This window comes from Grus americana, chromosome 1 (genome assembly GCF_028858705.1).
Source record: "Grus americana isolate bGruAme1 chromosome 1, bGruAme1.mat, whole genome shotgun sequence".
In the NCBI taxonomy this organism is placed as follows: Eukaryota; Metazoa; Chordata; class Aves; order Gruiformes; family Gruidae; genus Grus; species Grus americana.
The window spans coordinates 90,424,631-90,439,715 of record NC_072852.1 but is presented as its reverse complement, the minus strand read 5'-3'; the positions used below and the strand labels follow the sequence as shown (position 1 = coordinate 90,439,715).

Here is a 15,085-nt window from a genome sequence, read left to right as displayed (position 1 = left end):
GCACTATCAGTTCTTGAGACAGAAATCCCCAGTGCCACACTTTCTAATTTTGAGAGCAGGATGAATGCAGCTTTTCATTCTTCTGCAGCAGATTAGATGATCTTGTGGTATTTTAATTTTTCCAGGGGGATTTAAAAAAAAAAAAAAAGGCCTCATCTTTTTCCTCATTGCCATTAATGATCCTTCAGCAGTTTTCCCAGGACTTCCTGCATGCATCGCTAACCAAAAGCACCTATGGTGCATGCATTCACTTCAAAACATCAACACAGGAAAAGCAGATTAAAAAAAAAATACTAAGTGGATGCAAGTGCGTCTTTGTGTGGTACACACCTACATGTGCTCCGGACTTGCATGCACCCTCGCGCACATCCGTGCATGCTCTTATCCCACAAACACATGCAGCTGCACATGCAAGTGTGAGGAAGGAAAGCTACGCGACCCAGAAAAGCTGCTTCACATCTGGGTAGCAGGTTTAACGATTGGCTCCTAGGGGAGCCTGTTCTCAAAACAAACTACTTTCTTCCTGAGTGACAGATCTCCTCATCCCTCTGAGCACAGACAAGGCAGCTTCACAATGCAACACATCATAGCATCAAAATCAGGCAGAAGGTAGCGTGCTAAGGGACTGTACCAAAACAGCCAAAGAGTACCCAAGGCCACCTTTCCTTTGTACAAAGCATATTGCCACTGAATTACTGTTTTCCCTCAGAAATACTTTCCTATCTCACAGTACTACTTATAGTAAAGTCTTGACCTGCTCTCAAAAGTGGTTAAGATCCTGCTTGGGGAGTCACTGCAAGCCAGAGGTCTTATGTTTTTATGAGACCGCTAACACTAAATGAAAACTTTCCTTAGCCTCTCATTCCAATGCAATTGTGACAAGGCAGAAGCAGTCATTGCACAGCCACACAGCGTAGAAGAATACCATGTGGGCTACCCATATTGTTGTCTCCTTCCCCATATTACAATCCAGGGGCTTGTAAGGGTTTCCTCACCCGTCTCCCTGTGCTCCATTTGCAGACAACAGCTCCCTTTCCCTCCCCGGCCTCAGGCAGCACTGCTGGCCGGCCATGCTCTCTGCCGTGGCAAGAAGGAGCCTCACGTGGAGAGCACGAGGGGTTTGGTGGCTTCAGAGCTCCTCAAATGAAGTAGCTCTGTTTCTACAGCAAATAACAAACAACGCCAATGAGCAGCATTAGGAAAAGAGATGGAAAGTGCTTTGGGTGCCACAGGCTCAGGATGAGAAGCGTTGAGAGAGCTGTGGGGAGTGTGGGAGGGGGTTAAGGGGAAAAGCTGATCTCATTGCATCCCAACCAGACAACATCAGGCAGGAAACAGATGTGCAAGAAACCACAGAGGGGTACAGCAACAGCAGAATTAACTCTGCAGCAAATAGGGGAAGCTAGGATGCACAGAGCCGACCTGCACCCTGAGAACAAGGCATCTAATCTGAGATTTGGTTTTTTGCAGTCCTGGTAGCACCTCCTATCCCAACATCTAGACACCATCATACTAAAAATGAAGGAAACGATTCAGCCTTTCTCCAAGTCCTACCTGGCTCTAAGCAAATGGAGCAAAGGTAGGTCCAAATCAGTAGTGGTTCCCACGCAAAAGACCGGATTATCTTTTACCAGTACATTCAAATTTTTATAGATGCTGTGTATATTTCCATTTTAAAAAATGGAAGCTGTACCTGGTTGTGTACCTGAAATCCCAGTCTGAATCTCCCATAGTTAGAAGTACTGAGAATATTAAACTCCATTTTGACTTAGTCCCTCTCACTGTAACAGCTTTGACTTTTTCAGCCCCCTCTTACAACACTTCTGTGATATTAACCAGAAGCAAGACTACTCTTTGTGACTGCTTTCTTAGGTGGTTCAGACTGTCCTGCTCCAACTAAGGTCTGTGTACAACCTTGAGTCTTGCCTTCTCTGCTGGCCCAACCGTCACTAGAAAATTATACTGTTGTTATTACAGGAACTGGGGGCCTGGTGTGCAGCTCCCATTGACTTCAGTAGAGACACTATCAGCTTTTCTCCTCTGGAAACCAGGCTGGTTATTGAGAGGCCAAAATATGTCTCTGATGTTAATCCTTCAGGGCTAATATCTGTTAGCTCCATTGCACCCGTACAACACTTTACTAAAGTTTGACATAGGAAAATGTTTTAGTAGAGGAAATTAGCTTCCTCTTGCGTGGGTGCCTATCCATGCCCAAAGCCTGACACTGCTTTCTAGTGAAGCTCTGACACTCCAAAAGATCACTTGCCTCCATGTGTGGATTCAGTGCTGGCAGTGACAGAAGAGGGACTATGTTAAATCAGACAACTTTTACTCATTGGTATTGCCAGCCACCATTCTTTTATGTGAGCTTTTCCTCAAATCCACTGCTATTAAAGTAATTGTTTGAGAATTTTAGTTGGAAGGAAGAAAAGTTAATTTTTTCCCAAGTTTCTCACCCTCTCGCCAGCAGAAAGACTTGAAAACATAACTCAGATGCAAACTGAAGTTTCAGAAAACAGAAAGCAGAAAAAGAACCCAGCACTGATTCTTATTTTATCTCATGATTTTTTGTGGCCTGAGTCATGATTTTAAATGCTTGGGAGCACTTATAGCAGTCTGCCCCCATAAGGAGCATGACCAGTCTCTGTGTAGAGACTGCCAGCAGGAAAAGGCCAAAAAGGGTCAAATGCGGTAGTGACAGGAACTGACTTGAAATGCAGTAAATTCAACACATCTGACCTTCGAACCAGCCACCAGACAGCAACATCTGTCCATCACCACTGACCTGGATCAGATCTGAAGAATCATCTTAGGGCTAAAGGCTTTGTATCAATTTTTAGTCTCCTGAGCTAACCCACTGTACCTGATAAAGTCTTTCCATCTACACTGCTCTTAAATACTTTGTAGTTCTGCTGCAGCTTTTATTGTATTATCATAAAGCTCTTTATAACACAGCCTTAGGTACATCTGTCTAGTAAGGGAGACAGCAGGATCTTTTCACCCTTCACTGAAACGCAGCCATTTCTGGAGCGGACCATAGCAAGTTATTAAACAGTTAAATGACAGGAGAGGAAATGCTGATACCTTAAGCAGAATATAATTCTCTCCACTGGAATTTGGCAACAACACAGGGACTAAGGTCCTTGCAGAAAGCCCAAGTTTCTCTTCAACAACCGCAAGCATGTAGGGACTCAAGTTGTGCATCTTTTCCACAAAGCACCACACAAGTAGTGCAGCACCCCCTAACTGTAATGGCCATGTACTAATCCGGAGGGAAAAAAGCCAAATTGAATTGTCTACACTAGCCTTGGCCATTCCCTGTTCTCCCTTTGCAATCCCCAACACCAGCAAAGGAGATATCTGCTTCTCTTTGCCTGTGTGAGTGTGCAGGACCAGTTACACAAAGGAGCACTGCAGGATGGCACAAAGCAGACTTGAGCATGAAAACACAAGCAATCTTGCGTCCTGCCTGTCCTACAGCCTCTTCTTCTTTTCCAGTTAACCCTTTTGGGTGCATTTTAAAACCTACTTTCATAAAGGTCCACAACAAACCATTTTCTGGACAGCAGCCAAAGTACTCTCCTCCTCCTCATCACTCGCAGATACCATGAACAGTCTTACATCTTCATTGCTTCCAAGCAGGGAACAAACAGAGCCTGCATCCCACCAGTTAAACATGTAGTACTATCTAACGCAGAGAGAAAGTTATTGCTTTATGTCTCCACCAAAGCCCCTGCTTGCAGGAGCACTGGCTTGTCACTGGAAATAATTCTTAGCAGGAGAATTCAACTATCCCCAAATCAACCATCGCTCACACCCTAAATGCTCCTCTGATTTTGTTTCATAGTTAACAGTTTGCAAGTTTGTGATGCCCTGGTGACATCTGAACCTTCACTTCTTCCCAAGATGTCACTTTGGCATACTTGGTCACTTTCCTATTGATCCTGAGAGCCATACCAACAAAGAAAAAAAAAATAAAAACAATCTCTAATTCTCTCACTTCTCCTCTTCCTGTCCTGACAAACTGAATTGTACCAACTAACTTAACCTACAGCCTTCCAGTAAACCTATAACAACTGAGTCTTTCATTTCTGGATCCCACGGCAGTGGGCAATGGGATGTGCTATTCAGCAAATAGCAGTACTGCATAAAGGGAAAGGAACTTCACATTCTCCCCCACTGCTCCTCAACGTGGAGAGATAAGTAGGTTGGAACTGTGAACCATCCCACAAATGACACTTGAGACAATGTCCTTTCTTGTGCCCAAAAAAACTATTTTAAAAAACTATGGCATTTTGGGTAATAAATTTTGCTGTTCTGGCCTAATTTCAACTGCAGTAACTATGTTTCTGCCTTTAAAATCCCCCTGGCTGCTTCAACTGAATATACTGGCTGTGCCTGCCTTCCCTGCGTTGTTTTTCAGTGTTCCTGTAAACAGCTGTAAATTGTTTCTCCTGCAGCAGCTCATGTTAGCACTAGATGGAATTTATCTATCTGTACCTTGTGCTGGCAAAGTGGTATCAGTTCATTAAGTCTGTTATTTTTGCTATTTCAATTCAATTGCTGTTAAGGGCTGTCTAAGTTAAAAGATACAGTAATTGTTATGGATGCCTCACAATGACATTGAATGACTGGTTTTCCCTGATACCTAAATAAATGCACATATATAACATTTTAGCTTACTGATATATGTACTGCTTTCTTCACTGTGCAACGGAAAGGACTACTTACGTAGTCCATCCCTCTGCCACTGCAGTTCCACACTGTACTTCATCAGCTATGCTCATCAGCAAATGAAAGACCTGATTGTACAGCCCTCCCCGTACAAAGCTGACATTGCTGCTAGCAGCTTTTTTTTGCTCGGAGTAGCCTGACATTGGTTAAAGTTAGTTAATTCAAACTGGAACATAATGCTCACATCAGGGATCGTAACAGGCATGTATTTATTTTTCTTCTTGCTAAACTGCAGGTCTTTCTGTATGCCGAACTCTCAGCTCCTTCTCTCATCATCTGACCCTCTTTAAGAAAAATCGCTCCGCTCCTTCTCTCATCCAGGACTGACCATTTCAAGCTCTGGACACTCTGATCTTATTGCAGTTACCTCTTGTCTGAGCTACCATATTCTCCTCCGATATCTGGGGGCATGGAGGTCAGAGGGAGGAGGAGAAGAGAGAAAGATAAGGCAGGGCAGTGAAAATATTAGCTCAGCTGCCCCCTACACCTCATACACATCCCTACTCCACCCCACCCCACATTCTCTATCCTGTCTCCATCCAGCAGTGAAAGGACAATATGGGAACTATAGTGGAGTCCTGGAGGGGCAGATGGGACGTTCCCAATTCCTCCCTACAGCCCTGCAACACTCTAGTCTCATTGACTTCAGGAGGATTTCCAAGTCCGGGAGGAGGCAACGCTATGCGCAGTTCTGATTTCCAAAGCTAGCTCCCTAAAAGCCTGCTACCCCCTTCCATGGCCAGGCGATGGGAGAGGGCATCACAACATACAGCTGGCCACCTCTGTCCACACTTAGGCAACCCGAAAGCCCCAGCCCAGTCCTTTCCCCACATGCATACTCATGCAAGGGTCACACAGACGCGTCACCAAAGCAATCTTCCGATTGTTCATTCATTGTGAGCAACTGGGCAGTGACTCCACTTCCTGGGGATAAACCAGCTCCAGGTTGTCTAGCCCTCAGCCTTGGGAAAGGTCCGGTTTGCTGTCCTACCGGTAAGAAAAGGGGGGACACGCGCCCTGCTCCTCCGCTACCAGAGTGAGAATAAAGAGGCATTTACCATCCTGCCCAGAGCTCTCCAGATACTCCGTCAGGTCACAGCCGAACGCGCTCGCGGCTCCCTTCCTCTTGAGTTTCTGCTTGGCTCCCTTGTTCTTCATGAGGTTAGTCCCAAAAGAGGTTCGCCCCCCCTCCTGCCTTGCCCCCCTCCCCCCGGTCTCACGCTGGGCAACAAAAATCTTGCTCTTCTCAGACCACTGCCTGTGTCCCGCTCCCAGGGAGTAACATCGGGGGTCCTGTACAGCGTCCAGCTGGAGAAGTAAACATTAATCCCCACCAGATGTTGGGCTGCTCCTGTGGTAGAGGAAGGTCAGGGCAAGAGGAGGCTCCCCAGCCGGCAGCAGCAGCGATCATAGCCCGAGCCCGGAAGGGTTCTCATCAGAGGGAAGCGGGTGGTGGACGGGTGCCCGCATCGGAGCTGGCAAGTTGGGGGCAGGCGATGGTAGGGGAGGACGTCTTTCCCTCAGCACGGTCCTGAGACCCTCCAGGGCCACCTTCTGGGTTTTGTCAGCCACGCTGTCGCCACTTCCAGCAGAAAGCGTTCCAGTCTGGTCTTCCTTCTCTCAGCTTTCGGAGGAGACTGGAAGTTCAAGCAGACTAATGAAAAGGGACCGGGGAAGAGTCTGCACAAGGCTCCTCTTTGGCTCCCCCCCTTCCCCTCCTCCTGCCTTCGGACAGTTAGAGGAATAAGAAACCAGCTTCCTGTTCTGACTCCCGCTCGCTCGCTCTCTCCTTTTCCCCCGTTTTACAAATCCTAGGATTATCCAGCTCAAAAAAATGCTGAAAGGAAGTTAGCTGAGGAGAGGGGCGGAGGACAGTTTTTGGCAGTAAAGTGCATGTGTGTGTGTGTGCGCGAGAGAGAGAAAAAGAGAGGCTGAGGGAAGGCGGGGAGAGGAGTTGAGGGACTGGGATGGGGATGGGGTGGGGGGGGGGGGAGGAAGAGGGAAAGCCTGTCCTGACAGTCGACAGATAACGGACTGCCTGAGAGGAAATCACTGCGAGCTGAGCCGCAGCCGCAGCCCACGGCGCGGTCAGACGCTTCCTGCGCTACCAACACTCAGCTCTGAAAAGGCCCGAGGAGGGGCCGGCGAGGAGGAGAGAGACCAGGAGCTGCTCCAGTAAATATCTGCCTCTGTTCATCGAGTCCTTCGTCGCAAGGCACCTTCCTGCCCTCGAACATGACTCTGTCACTTCAGGATTTGCCTTCCTCTCCAGAGGCGCAGGCTGGAGCTCACAGCACAAGAAGCGGGGAAGAAAGTTGGGAAACTAAAGAGAAGGGGGAGGAGGGAAACCTTCAGCTCCTTTCCACCCAGCTCCCCGGCAAACAGAAACAGATACTGTCCGGGCATCTAAGTTCACATACTTTCGAGTCAGCTGTCAAAAAAGGCTCCCCTTGACCAACGAAGGGGTTTAAAGACAAGGAACGGAAATCACCCAGTAGCAGCAAGAAGGGAAACAGGACAGGTCTGTCCTCGAACCCTGAATCTTGCTGCCCTCCACCAACACCTTTCTAGTCTAACCTTCAGTACATGTGTATCTCAGCTCGTAAAAGCAGTCACTTGCACTTTCTCTGCTTGTTTTATCCCAGAAACTCAACCTCTTTACATTACTGGCTATGCTGGTGGGCCGCACGCTTCACCTATGGAGGCAAACTTAACTCTGCTACGGCTTCACTGCCCCCGCTTGCTCCAAATATAACTGTATGGGTCTGGGTGAAAAATAAACAAACAAAGGAAAAACAGGAAATTGCAGCTTTTCACCAAAAATTAAACCAAAGATGGAGAGAGTGAGTAGTTTTTGTTTGGAGGAAAACTGGCCAGGAAATGGGGCAAAGGACTCCTTTAAGGCACCTCCCTCCTCAACCCTGGGCTCTGCACCCTCACGCAGCAGAGAAACCCCATCGCCTCCCACAGACCTCTGCAAACTCACCACCTCACCCCTGTAGTTTGACAAAGAGCCGTTTTTCAGAGAAATCAAGCCTCCAGCTGTGATCCAGTTGCTGCCAAAAGCCACTCAGGTTCTGACTGTTGGTATGGTGACTTCTTTCCGCCCCCCCCCCCCCCCAAAGGTATTGAGTGTTAAGATTTCACATACAAGAAAAAACACCTGGAGCCCTAGTGAAGGACCTTGAGCAATTACAACTTCTATTGTGCAGTTTATCACCGTAATTATCATCATTATCCCCGTTTTACAGCTTTGGTGGCTGGCAGGTTGAGGGGAAAATGATTTGCAGAAGGGTGCCAGAGAGGTGTCTGGCCTGTCGGCTCCCAGCCTCCTGCTCCCGCTCCCAGGCTAAGGGGGGAAACTGAGCTCTCACCACCAGACCGATGGTTGTTGTCAGGGACCCTCAGTGCTCATGAAACACTTAAAGCTTCCTTGAATTTATTCTGGGCTTCTCACAGCACCTTGATGTCGAGTTGTGCACGGGATCCCTCCCTGTACCGGCGTGCTGCCAAACCCATCGCGTGCTGCAACACATCCTGCCTGCCTGCCGAGGGGCAGACTTCAAACGGGTCGGACAGACAACAGGACGCTCAGACCTGGATGTCTCGCCAGGCTGTTCTCTCACTGCCTGGACAGCTAGCTGCCTTCTGTAGGAAGAGAAAGCCCTCTCCTTGCCCCTTGGGGAGGAGGCATGTCCTCCCGCACATGCCAGCCCTCTCCCGCAGGACAGAGCCCCAGCACCGGATCCGCTTCACTGCTGTGAGTAATCACACCATCTTCTTCAAAGTCCTGAACTCCTCCGTGCAGACACCTCCCTCCCTCCCTCCATGAACCTAACAGAACATTTAAACTCCCCATGCTGATGTTCTCCATGACCCTGCGTCAGATGGCATCACTAACAGGGTATATGCCCACTGCCCTGGCCTGTCCCCGGTGCCTTGATGACCCACTGCACCACACTCCTGCCCTCGCCTCCATGCCCTCCCTCATCTTAGATAGTTTCCCGTCTCCTCCCTTGCAAGCCTACCCAAACAGGATATCTACAATAGAGGATGGCTTAAAAAAAAAAAATATATATAAAATCGACCCCTGCATGCATATGGCTTCCTCACATTACCAGGGAGGGAGCTGGCTGATGAATGCTGCAGAAATCAAGCACTACCATCTGATTTTGGTTATCTGGGGGCTGTGCTGTTGCTGCCCTGATCCCAGCTAGGCTATGGGTCAATGATATCTGCCCAGCGCCAGGCTGCAGAACCACCATCAGCCATTGCCAGCAGAGTGCCACTGTGGGGTGGGGAGAAACTGCCATCCCCCTGCCAAGAAAAAACAGTATTTGCAGCACAAATCCAGGGAAGAAGAGCTAGAAACAAAACGGAGGATTCCCACTTTATTCATAGAGGCGCTCTCAGGCATTGCAGTTTGCAGTTCTGCTGCCCCATGCCAGGTACCCGATGGAGAGAAAAGGGAGCTGGAGGAAGGAAATGGTGTGGCAGGCGAGGTGAAAGAGGCGTGTGCCACAGCGAGTGAAAGAAGGCACAAGGAGCTCCAGGAGAGCTCTTGCCAGGCAGGCTGGGCTACAGGGGTGGCTTTCCCTGTGCCAGGACGAGGTTCAGAGAGAGGACAGAGGGGAGGTCACTGAAGGATTGCCTGGGGAGCCCAGGGCCAGGAGGAGGAGGAGGTCAGGCAAGGTGAGCAGGAACCAAACAAGGCAGGATTTACAAATAAAGCGCTTCGTATCAGAGTCTGAAATCAGTGCTGACCCAGGGGATTTTACCGAGGGAAAGGGGCGATGTTTGCCTCCATAGAGGGAAAAAATAAGTCTGGATTTGCGCAGCCTGGGAGACCGAGGAGGTCTCTGCAATAGTTAGGGTGAGCGGCAGGGCTAAGGACTAAGCCAGTGTCTCTCATGGTGAAGCTTTCACAGATGAGAACAGGCAAAGCTGGGGAGGAAAAGAGCTTGGGCCAGAAGTATGAAAAGCAAAAAGGAGTTCAAAGCTGAAACAGCTGGAAAAGAAGGGGGAATTTCTCTCCCTCCTAAACAAAAAAAAAAAAAAAAAAAAATTGAAAGAGAAAAGAGTGAGTCTGCAGAATAAGAGCAACACCAAGCCAAGGCAGAGCTCTCACAGAAGCAATCTCTCTGTATAGATTGCTTCCTAGTCCCTGCCGCTGTACAAACAGCGTGATGGCCCGCTGCCCCACAGTACCACAGCCCAAATCAGGCAGTCATGGCCCACGACACTTACTTTAATTCCTTCCCTTTGAACCTGTAAAAATAGGTCAGGATTTGAAGTTAGTCACAAAGGCCTCCCTGTCAGAGAGGGACGCAGGTTCATGCAGGAAAGTGGGGCACCTTCCCATCCTGCTTCGTTGCCAATGTGCGATGCCTCACCCTTCGGCTTGAGAGCAGACATGGCAAGCCAGCGTCTGTATATGAATGAATGTAGGACAGATAATAACTTTTCAGTTCTCTCCATTCTCACAGACAAGGTATCGGTGACCCCAGAAGCAGTCAGAGAGCCTGGGGAACAGCTTCAACCATTAGGCTTAAGTATTTCTTCCCCTTCTAAGAGCCGGGGGCCGTGGCAGAGGCGTCACACAGGCTATTTCTGGGCACCCATCTCTCCCCTCCCTGCTGCATTTCCTTCATTGTGTTTGAGCTCTTTCCTATCAGTGGCTTTAAAATCTCCACCAATCTGCCAGGCGCCACTCAGCACAAAAGAATGGGGGGCTGGGGAGTGGAAGACCCAGGGAGGGGGGATCTGAACCCCTAAAAATAGCCCTGCTGAGTACGACTGTTTTCCTGACACAGACAGTTCATTGTTAGACCCTGACACGCCAGTTCACCCTCCCTCCCCACCCCTCGACATACTCTCTTTCCTCTCCTGCCCCTCTCCGGCCCAGTTTCCTGTCTACTCCCATCCCTGTGACCAAAGCTGGAGGATATTGTGAAGCCTAAAGTTTGGTGTGGAGGCTTTTGTTTCTCTAACTACACGTCGGACAGCAGACTATGGGGCTACCCTTCAGCTTCTCTCCCTTTCCACCTTCCAGAGAACCCTCTTGCCCCATATCATGACACCCCTTCTTCTGTGTGTCTGTCTGGCCCACGCGAGCTTTTTGTTTGCTACTTTGCAGAGCGCAGCACTTAAGCTACAAATGAAGGAGGCACCTTATGCTTGCATGCTACTGAGCCTCCTTACTGCTGGCTGCATACCCACAACACGACGGTGTAACCAGGAGGTACAACAGACCTATGCCCAGAAGGCTTTAGTTATGAGCCTGCATGATGATGTTATGTCAACACAGCAATGTCATAGAAGGCAACCAGAAGAGAACAAATGGAACATCTGTTGTACCAGGAAGGTACTTTTCTCTCATTTTGCCAGTTAGGGCATAGGGCAAGGATCTACGTCCAGAGGACCAGATGTAGTCACTGACATGTTAGGAGCAGACATATACTCCTGTCCATTCTACCTCCCTGAGTATCATCCCAGATGCAGTGAAGTCTGAAGTACATAAGTAGCCTAATATAGCATGATATTCAGTTATTGACTATACACACCACAACTACGAAACACGTGACTACATTTTTAGACAGACTGCCTTCTCCCGCTGTTCACAGTCATTTCAGAAGCCTTGCATACAGAAAAACAGATGAGCATATCTCCCTTCCATGACTGAGAGCACAAACTTGTTTGAACAGCGATGGTTGCTTAATCCTGTGTTTGTACAGCATCTAGCACAGAGGAACTGTAATTCTTGACTAGGGACTCCAATTGTTCTTTCTTTAAACAACATAAAGACCATTATAGAAAGGCTTTATGTGTCCCCATGTAAAACTCTATTGATAGTGCAATAATATATGATAGTATTATAAAACAAACATTCAGAGAAAAAATCTACCAGACAAGCCACACAGCTAGCAAAAGCTTCCTTCATCTCAGAGGCATGTTCTGAACCTTCTCTAAGCATCTTACCAATGAGATGACCCATTTGGTGAGGCAGGAAGGCCACAAACCTCACACTGTGGAGCCATTCCAAACTCACACAGGCCTTTTCAAGAGCATCCTGCCAGCAGCTTTTTGAATAACATGGAGGAGGCAGCTGGCAGCCCTGTGCTGAGTACAAGCAAGACAGCATTTCGTAGAGAGAGAGGTGATTTCCTCAACACATTGTCTCACTGGAAATAATGACAATAAGGATTCTCACCGAACCAGGAAGTGTTTTTGCCTCCTTTTTTCTCCCTGCTTAGGTAACCAAAGAGACCTACAGAAATTAAACAACTTGCTTAAAACTACATTGTGACTCTATAGCAAAGCAAAAAGCCAAATCAACAGCACCTATGAAATTGGGAAATGCCTTAACCATAAGCCCATTGCTTCTCATGTCTTACCAGCCTATGAACACAAGCAATAACCAGATTCTCAAGCACACACAGGATCTCTAGGAGCTGAGAAAACTTAATTGGGGAAGAAAATCCTGAGGACATTATCACTTCAGACACCCGTTGCTTAGTCACTATGTCCAGCAGCTCTAATACCAGAGAGAGCAGACTTTCAGTATCTGTTCCTCCACAGTTGCACCCCACTGGTTTTGTAGGAGTTTTCCCTACCCTTTATCCTATAGACACTGTTCTAGCAGAAATGAGGAATCTGTTGAGCCAGAGGCCTGTAACGCAAAAAGACAATCTATTTAGTCTCTCCTGCTCTCAATTCTGGCAAACAGCAGCATTGGTAGTATACTATAAAGGACCTCACATGTATTATTTCTGATTAGCCCAGCTGACCACCACTCAGAGAACACTGACACCAACACCCACTTCGCTGTCTGTATTTCCACCTTCAGATGTCCCTCTCTTATTGTCTGTTCTGCTAACCATGTTGCCATGGGAAAAGGAAATTGTGGGTTAACCCGACTGCATAAATAAAAGCAGTCCATTGCACTTGCATTATTTTAATGGTGATGCAAGGCTAAGGACTGGGAAAGAAACTTTATGATAAGGACTAAGCTGGAAGGGAGGAAAGAAATGAGTTTACTGGTTCACTCAAGCAATAATCTATTTTGATCACTTTCTGTAGAAGATAAGGGCTGTTTTGTAATAATCTTATTTGTTAAAAAAAAACAAGCCCAACAAATAGCTCGGGGGATGTTCACTATTTTAGGGATAAAAGCTAGCCTGTTACGTGCTATTTTTAGAAGTCACTTAAAACCTGACTTCTTTTATTCTGCGGTCTTCTCTTGATCACTTGCGAGAATCATCTTTTCTATGAGAGAGTTATGTCTTGTTTTAGCACAAGCTTTCAACTAAGACTCTTTTTATTTTGTCTGAACGTCTAGTGCCACAAGGAAGAAGAGTTCCTGTGAAGAATTGCCAGCTATGATGATGGTCTCCAGCTAGGACAGACTGCTACTTCACCCCTTCTCTCTGTCTCTAGCAAGGCAAAATACAATTTGGTGACAGGAAGGGGGAAGAGAGGAAATAAAGTTTGCAAATGCCACATGTCCCTGTTGCAAACACCTCTGCAAGAGGGCTGTCAGCTGTGATGGGTAGAGTGCTAGCAGCTGTGGTAGGCAAGGCCAGGTGTTCTTGCAAGTGGCAGGCTCCTGCACATTTGTTGTTTCTTATTTCTACTTGCTGAGCTAAGTCCCTGTACGGAAAGCACTGGTGGGCCTGCATAAATGATCTCCTATTGTCTTCTCTGCAAGGCTGACCATATCCTCTCTCCTTTCTAGGCTTTCCCTTCCTGCCTTGCACCACATCCCTCTTCACGGTCAGGTGTGTGCCTAGGTTAAGTGGAGAAATGACTTGTTTTTCTACTGTGCTCTCAAATGCTGAAGGTACTGAGCAGGGAAATCAGTTCTGTGGGGAGATTCCTTCTGCCTGAGAGTCGAGTGCCCCCTCTCTCAGGATGTGTAATATTAAAGCTCTCCGTATACTCCCTCAGGGAAAGCCACATTTCTGCTTTAACATTTCCTTACCTGGCTGTTCTATCAGGAGGTGTTTTCTGGGGGGATGTGCCAGGTTGTGGGGGATGTTTTAAAACTTTGGCACACTTATTTTCTCTTTTCCTCTGCTTTCAGAAATGTCACCAGCCCTGCAGTGCTGTCAGCAACATTATTTAGTTTGAATCCTACTGAGTCGCAACACCTCCGGGCAAAGGTGGCACAAAGTTATCTTCTTTCCATCACAGGCTTGGCTTGCCTTCACTCTGACACCTCATTGTCTAAATCTGTAGTTCAGATTATTTCCTGACTCATGCTGAAGTTATATTGGGTGTGAATTATAGCAGAAAGTACTCAGAAGACTTCAGGCTGGAACCAATAATATTCTCTCTGTGCTTTGCAATTACTTACACAGCTTAACAGGCTACTTTCAACTTTTATGGCTAGCGTAGCATCGTTGTAGTGGGCCAATATGATTGGGACATCTAGGGAGCCCTCTCCTGTGTAACTAGGGTGCCTGTAGTAGAACTGGTGTCTTTTCTGTAGACTAGCAGAGGGGTTTTGTTATCTGTAGCGTAAGCTTTGGCTAAGAAGCCTGGCTCCCTAACGCTGCCCTGCTATATTTAGACCCTTTTTTGGTGTGCCCACCCAGTGCTGTTCCCCTTGTTTGTTTCCTACCAAACAATGAGACCTGAAAGAATTGCTTGGAAAGGGGCCAGTGCTCTTGCAAACGAAACTGTCAGGCAGCCAAGCTTTGCAACGGCCCTTTGTAACATACTGTACTGGGAAATGGGAAGCAATTGTCCCTGTTGCTTCAACCTCCAATCATGGACTTTTTCCCCATGCTAAGAGCTCTGTGGTGTGGCCCTGCCCCAGGGACGGTCTTTGAGGAGGTGTCAGAAGACATGGAGGGAGTGCCAAGGGGCAACAAATCAGGGTGGCAAGGAGCAATGTAAGATCTGCTCTCTGTTCTCCCTCACCTCTAATCCTGTATTCCTGCCAGAGCATGTTTTAGCAACAGGTTGTTCCTGGAAAGCCTTTGCTATCTGCCCCGATTGTGGTAGAAGCTGCTCATGTACATATAGGGTTACAGGTGCAGTCAGATGCCCTTCTCATTCACCCCATGGTTGTTTTTTTCTGCGCTCTTGTGGTGCTTGGCTACCATTTTCTACAACCTCAGCACTGTAGGGAGAGTAAAAAAGCAGCCCCAGCCCTATTGGAGAGGAGAACAAGAACCATGTTAAGATTACTTTTGCTTGTTTTAAACAAATGGAGCCAAAGAAAAAAACAAAGGAGAAGGAGAAAAAGCCAGACAGGAAGAGGAGAGAGAAGAGAGATTTCTTTAGGACAGAGGGGTCTGCCTGATCCACAGTAGCCTAAATGATGAGAGCCTGGAACTTGCAGATT

General features: G+C 47.6%; 1 protein-coding gene across 2 annotated transcripts in view; it reads right to left on the bottom strand.

The window, feature by feature from the left end:
- Nucleotides 1–6,834, bottom strand: part of ARHGAP31 (Rho GTPase activating protein 31) — a 58,014-nt gene extending 51,180 nt beyond the window's left edge. The window contains exon 1 of one of the 2 annotated variants that reach the window (XM_054830452.1): nt 5,793–6,834. In XM_054830452.1, coding sequence (XP_054686427.1) covers nt 5,793–5,892 — 100 coding nt within the window. In that variant the 5' untranslated portion in view covers nt 5,893–6,834. The remainder of the gene's footprint in view (nt 1–5,792) is intronic. The other variant, XM_054830439.1, reaches the window with a different exon arrangement.
- Between the last annotated feature and the right edge of the window lie 8,251 nt (nt 6,835–15,085).